The sequence below is a fragment of the Triticum aestivum genome, chromosome 1D, assembly GCF_018294505.1.
Source record: "Triticum aestivum cultivar Chinese Spring chromosome 1D, IWGSC CS RefSeq v2.1, whole genome shotgun sequence".
NCBI classification, from domain to species: domain Eukaryota; kingdom Viridiplantae; phylum Streptophyta; class Magnoliopsida; order Poales; family Poaceae; genus Triticum; species Triticum aestivum.
This window is the reverse complement of record NC_057796.1, coordinates 256,094,335-256,101,182: the sequence shown is the minus strand read 5'-3', so window position 1 is coordinate 256,101,182 and position 6,848 is coordinate 256,094,335. Positions and strand designations below refer to the sequence as shown.

General features: G+C 48.5%; 1 protein-coding gene across 1 annotated transcript; it reads left to right on the top strand.

The window, feature by feature from the left end:
* Positions 1-3,570: 3,570 nt before the first annotated feature.
* On the top strand, positions 3,571-6,433 carry LOC123181318 (uncharacterized). The gene is made up of 3 exons (XM_044593579.1): positions 3,571-4,544; positions 5,288-5,836; positions 5,916-6,433. The coding sequence occupies exons 1-3, from the start codon at positions 3,681-3,683 to the stop codon at positions 6,027-6,029; spliced, it is 1,527 nt and encodes a 508-aa protein (XP_044449514.1). The 5' UTR covers positions 3,571-3,680; the 3' UTR covers positions 6,030-6,433.
* The last annotated feature ends 415 nt before the right edge of the window (positions 6,434-6,848 follow it).

Here is a 6,848-nt window from a genome sequence, read left to right as displayed (position 1 = left end):
AGGGGCTCACTACCGTTGCGGGAAGGGGGGTCGTCGAGGCTCGATGGAGCCGGGTCGAGGCGGTGGTCGGAGAGGCGGGGCAACGGCGAACGGTGACGAGGACGAGCGCGGTGGTCGAGCGTCCACGGGCATGGCGACATCGACGAGGGAGAGCGGACGGGGGCGCGAGGGAGGAGGGGGAACGGGGAAGCTAGGTTTCTACCGGGGGGAGGGGTCGGGTAGATATAATAGGGGTGGCGCGGTGGATGGGCGCCACGACATCGCCCTGTGCCGTGGCGGCCATCGCCAGCGTCCACGGCTGCGGGTGAACAGGGGAGCGGGGAGCAAGGGCGAGGTGGGTTGCCAGGTGGCAGCTGGGCCACTTGGCCCAGGGGCAGGGGGTTTCGTTTTGTTTTTACTTTCCTATTGGCATTTTCTTATCCTTTTATAGTTTCTGTTTTCTATTTAGTTTTATTTTACTTTAGTTTTATAAAATACAACACTAACCCCTAAATTAGTATTTATAATTAGCCTATTGTCCTAAATGATTTGGCACTTTAATAAAATAGGTTTATATTCGTTTATTATTTAAAAGCATTTAATAATTGTTTTTAGCCACTGTGATATTCACAAAAGGGCATTTAAATACTTTCAAATGTGTTGAGTCACCACCATAATTAGTTATGTAATATTTGCCACACTTTGAACATTTTATTTTGTATGTTTGAGAAATTTCAATTTTTACTTTAATTTGAAGTTGAATCTAAATGATTTGGATCAAGTGAGGATCAGCAACAGTAATGTGATGACATGGCACCATTAACGGGGGATTGATGTAGCTTAATTATCCGAGGCGTCACATCTGGCATGGCTGGAAAGATGCACGCGTCGGCTCCTGCCTCGTCAGTTGGGCGGGTGTCTGCTGCCCACCTGAGCTCGGAGGCCTTGGCATCCGAGACTTGCACCGCGTCGGTATCTCTCTCTGGGTCAGGTGGCTGTGGATGCAGGCCACGGGTAGTGCTCGACCTTGGTCCCATCTCAAACTGCCTCCTGACCCTAAGGTTTTACATTTTTTTCTAAGCGTCCACGATTTGGACATTTGGTAGTGGTACTTCCTGCCGCTTTTGGGTTGACCCGTGGCTGGAGGGAAGCTCTATCTCGGTCATTGCTCCCCCCCTTGGTGGCTCTAGTTCCCGCCAGAAGACGTCGCACTCGCACCGTCGTCGCGGCTCTTTTGGACCGCACCTGGATCCTTGACATTCAGGGATCGCTCACGTGGATCCATGCCATTTAGGGATCGCTCGGGCCGGCCACCATCCTCAAATACGTGGAGGTTTGGCGCAAGGTGTAGCGCGTGGTCCTTACCTCGCAGCCGGATATCATCAGATGGATATGGATCGAGAATAGCATGTACTCGGCATCCTCTTGTTACAGCGCCTTGTTCTCGAGATCCATGCCGTTCGAGCAGCTTGTGTGGAAGTACGGAGCACCCTTGTTGGTGAAGTTCTTCATGTACCTGTCCTCCATGAATCGCTATTGGTCTATAGATAGACTCGCCCGGCGTGGCCTGCTGCATGAGCCATCATGTGTCCTATGCTTACAGGAGCCCGAGACCTTGCATCACATCCTGGTGGGCTGTGTCTTCACACGCGTCACCTAGCACGAGGTGCTTTCCTGGTGCTGCGCCTCGATCGCTCCGTCGGATGGCTCATCTGGCTTCTTCGACTGGTTATCCACGACCCTTCTCACGCCGGCGGTGACCGCTCGTCGAGGCCTTACTACCATGGCCGGCCTCATGACATGGGCACTGTGGCATCACCACAATGCAGCCATCTTTGACAAGATCGCTCCCTCTACCTCGGTCGTTGTCGCCGCAATCAAGGACGATGCTCGCTTCTGTGCCATTGCCGGAGCCAAGGACTTAGCTCTTTTACCCCTGTAACCTGGATTTCTATGAGAGGGGCTGAGCATTCCCATTGCTCTCTGCTCATACGATCGCCACGAACACGCCAAGTTGTGCACATGACCATGGCGTGGACCTGCTTTTTTCCTTCTCCCTATCAATGCAAAGATATGCTCTCAAGCGTATTGGCGAGAAAATAAAAATACAAGTGAATAGCACCAGTAGCCCACTTTTGGTTTTTGTGTGTGTGTATATAAATAGTTAAAACTATGTGAAGATGGAGTAGCGGAGAGACAACGTATCTCACACTATTTTTTGTTTGGATGTTTTGCTTTCCAGTGGCTTAACATACACCTGGATTTGTGGTATACTGATCAGTGCTACAAAGTATATCAGGATATAGACGCTCATGACCTCAAACCAAAGATAGGAGGATCCTCACGAGAAAGACAACGGGAAATAGCCACGGACGGATGATATTAAATCCGAACAAGAGAAAAATACATGGATGCCGCGCAGCACATGAGATCACTCCAGCATCCACATATATTTTTTTTCGTGAGGAAGCACAGATACAAAATTAACTCTCAGCCTCATTTTTTTTTTGCGGGAAACCCTCAGCCTCATATCACTATCACACAACACAGCTACTAGCTCCATCGGATTCTCAAAGAAGAAAAAGGCTACTAGCTCCATCACATCAAATACAACATGCATAAACAGGCAGTAATTAGTTCACCTTCCAACTGGCAACTGCTCATCATTAGCCCACTATTCTGGAAACTGATATTTGATGTAGCCTAAGAGCATGGTTAATAGTATAGCCAGCTGCTGGCTATAAACCAGTGCCATGTCAACTACAACCCATCCTATAGCCAACATGTATAATAGTAGATCAAAAGGGTGTACTATTTCTTTATTATGTGGCCCACATTTCATTCTCACAAAGTGCCTAGAAGCATGTGCTCGAGCTGGCTCTTCACGAAGAGCCCGCTTACCTTCTCTCCTCTTCTCTTTCCTCCAACTAAGCAGAAATATACTAATTTATTCCTTATAGCTCGCGGACTCAGCTCTATTGTACTCGCTCTAATAAGGTTGCTTGACAGGTAACTCTCACTGATTCCAACTACTTGCTGCAAACTCAAGCCAGCCACACACCTGTAGATCACTAGGATAGTACCGTCATACCACATTGCAATAACCCATCCCCACAAATATTGGTAGCACAATCATTGACGGGATAGATCAGCGAATATGTTCCACAGGTCCCCTGAAAAATAGATACATTTTGTTTTGCCGAGTAAAAATATATATACATTATCCTCTATATAAGCACATTCCCTAGACACATGGCACCCTTTCAACGTCCTAGCTTGCGGCTCACTACGCGGAGATATATTCTATTCTGCTCTAAAGCATACATGTCGCCTACACTGCAAGTCAAAAGAATTCGTGGCATCGTAGCTAGCAGTTCACCACTAATCACGCTACCCATCGCCCTCCACGTGCACGCTTCAAACCTTAACCCGTCCAAGATTCGAATTCAAAAAACAGCGGATTATATTTAAGTAACGCAATCGTGCAAAGATTCGTAATGTTTTATAAAATCCAGATGTTCTTTTTTCAAATATAAGGGGAAATGCACAGTTCGAATGTAGTGTGATGGACCTGTGCTATTACAACCACCCACCACCCACCGGGTGTGTCGCACGCACCGTCCATCCCTGAAACATCGCCACGTCCCGCCACGCCCCCAAATGTCCGTGGCCATCGGCGGCGGCGTCGACCCCCGTGTCCAATGCCCAAGCCCCACCAAGCCTCGCCAGCGCCGCCGACGCCGCTCCCGCTCCCGCTCTCCATCCTCCCGCCGCGGAGCTGCCCGCTCGCCACCGCGCTGCTGGCGCTGCTCTCGCTGCTCCTCGCCACCGCGCTGTGGCTCGTGCTCGTGCTGTCCCCGGCCCAGGCCCCCGTGGCGTCCTCCTCCTCCGCGCTGTCCTACGCGGCGGCGGCGGATGAGGCGCTCTCTGCCGGCGACGCGGCCTCCCCGCTCTCGCTCGCCCACATCGTCTTCGGGATCGCGGGCTCGGCGCACCTCTGGCCGCGTCGCCGCGAGTACATCCGCCTCTGGTGGGATCCCGCCTCTATGCGCGGCCACGTCTGGCTCGACGCCAGCGCGCCCGGCGCGCCGGGGCCCAGCGCTGCCGGGGAGGACTCGCTCCCGCCGATCCGGGTGTCCGAGGACACCTCGCGCTTCCGGTACACCAACCCGACGGGCCACCCTTCCGGGCTCCGGATCGCGCGCATCGCTGCCGAGGCCGTGCGGCTCGTGGGGGGTGGGGGCGCGCGGTGGGTGGTGCTCGTGGACGACGACACCGTGCTGTCCCCGGACAACCTGGTGGCGGTGCTCGGGAAGTACGACTGGAGGGAGATGGTGTACGTCGGGGCCCCGTCGGAGAGCCACTCGGCCAACACCTATTTCAGCCACGGCATGGCGTTCGGAGGCGGAGGCGTCGCGCTCAGCTTCCCCCTCGCCGCTGCGCTCGCGCGGACACTCGACGTGTGCATCGAGAGGTACCCCAGGCTGTATGGAAGCGACGACCGCCTCCATGCTTGTATCACGGAGCTTGGCGTGCCTCTTTCCCGCGAATATGGATTCCATCAGGTATGGAGCTTATCCTTCAAGCTTTGTTCGGCATTCAACTTTTTTTTGTGGCTATTTACAGCGTTTATCTTGTTTAGAGATCTTATCAAATGGTTATAAATCTCACCCTGAGCAAAGCAATTGGGTCGCTTAGCTTGTCGTGCTATGTAGATTCTGCTAGTAAACTAGTCCCCCCCATTCCATGCTTGAATTAGTGCAATGTATCATGCTCTTGAGTGGACTGAACGAATATGGGGATTGCTGAGGTATTAGCCCCACTGTAGAGCTTGCTTTGGAAGTTTAGATGCTGATGCGCTGTTTTGAACTTTACTATGGTATCATGCTTGATTCGTTATGACAGAAAGAAAGTTGATCCTTTCTCTGTGGTACCACCCTAGCTGTGTCCTGTGTTGTTTTCTCGCTGGTTGTAATGCATGTACAAAAGTAGGGCCTTGCCAGTGTTTTATGATAGTGAAAGCAAGTTTGGTTGGCCTTGACTGTTGATTTCCTCTGTTTATGATAAGATTTGCTTGCTTGTTTACTTGTTTTACGGTACTCTCTCCGTCGGATAAGCACATCATTAGAAAAAATGGACAGTTGCTGATCAAGGTGTTCTGTTTGGTGTGAGCATCGACCTTTAACTGCATGGATTGATTTTCCAGTTCATTAATGTATTATGGATTTGCAATTTTGAATACATCCCTCTAACGTCTAACCTCCCTGCTCTCCTAATGTATGTACTTTCCCTCTGATGTTATAATCAGTGGGATATCAGAGGCAATGCCCATGGTATATTGGCTGCTCATCCAATCGCTCCTTTCATCAGTATCCACCATGTGGAGTTTGTGGATCCTATATATCCTGGATTGAACTCTCTTGAGAGCTTGGAGCTTTTTACGAAGGCCATGAAAACAGAACCCATGAGCTTCTTGCAGCGCTCAGTTTGTTATGATAAGAGGCAGAAGCTTACACTTGCCATCTCTTTGGGTTATGTTGTTCAAGTGTACCCCAGTGTTCTTCTCCCTCCTGAATTGGAGCGATCCGAGCGGACTTACATCGCTTTTAATAGGATGAGCCAGAGAACTGAATTTGATTTTGACACCAAGGAAATTCAGAAGTCTATGTGCAAGAGGCCAGTCTTATTTTTCTTGAAGGATGTTTGGAAGGATGGGAACATAACTAGAGGCTCTTACATAAGGTCAAGTGAACGGGATGACCTCAAAAGGAAGGTGTTTTGCTTTAGGTCACCTCCTTTGTCTGGGATAGATGAGATTCAAGTTTCTGCGTCCCCATTAAGCAAAAGATGGCATCTGGTTCGTTCTAACATTCCTAGAAAAATCTCCTCTACTCTTTGAACCTTTACAGTTGCTAACTATCATTCTGCTGATATAGGCACCAAGAAGGTTATGCAGTGCTGTGAAAGAATCTATTAATGGAACTATGTTTATGTTTGTTCGGCAATGTGGGCGCAGAGCATTCGGCTCCGCTTCTGATTCTCTTGATTGATGGAGAACAGAGATGTATATTTTCTGTCCAGATGATACCTGCAAGGTGTAGTTACCATCCTACATTCTTTGGATCAAGTGTTCTGGGGGCTCTTTTTCTGCCTCAAGCACTTGGCAGTAATTGGAGGCTTGTTATACTTGATAGTTGTTGAAGGTAGTTTCTGTATCTTCTCCGAGTAAGTACAATGGGAAATAGATTCTTAGTGTTAATTGTGACAAGTCTCATTTTTGCTAAATCATAAGACACTTAAGGGTAAAATTGGGATTTTTTTTTCAGGTTAGTATTACGCCTTGCTCGGCCATGATTGATCTGTCATGTATGCAATGCAAGCTTTTTAATGTTTCTTGACCATTTGTTGCCTATACATTTTGTCAAGTGCAATAAATAGATAAACTGAACCATCATGATGCATGTCCTGGTACTTGTAACACCTTTAAATGTTGAACTTATAGATTCCCAAAAAATATACTCCCTCCAATCCATATTAATTGTCGCTGATTTATCCGTATTAATTGTTGCTGATTTAATACAAAGTTGTACTAAATCAGCGACAATTAATATGGATCGGAGGGAGTAGTACTACAACTTATGCTTTATTACATGAAAACAGCCTCGTGCTTACCTGCAGTCTAATTAATACGAGTAACTTTATGTGCACTACATTTTTATCATGGAATTCTTAATGCTCTGTGCTGCATGCGACATTTTGACAATTGCATTCAGACAGTTGCATCTTTTTTTCCTGTTCACTTATTCATAGTTGGTTGACAAATCGGGTCAGAACAGTGTGTAAACAGTAAACTTTTTTACAGACCTTGA

Excerpts from the sequence above, each read along its gene's own strand:
- LOC123181318 (XM_044593579.1), top strand. The coding sequence starts at position 3,681 with ATGCCCAAGCCCCACCAAGCCTCGCCAGCGCCGCCGACGCCGCTCCCG. Across the intron at positions 4,545-5,287 it reads GCGAATATGGATTCCATCAG|TGGGATATCAGAGGCAATGC; the intron begins GTATGGAGCTTA and ends TGTTATAATCAG. Across the intron at positions 5,837-5,915 it reads TAAGCAAAAGATGGCATCTG|GCACCAAGAAGGTTATGCAG; the intron begins GTTCGTTCTAAC and ends CTGCTGATATAG.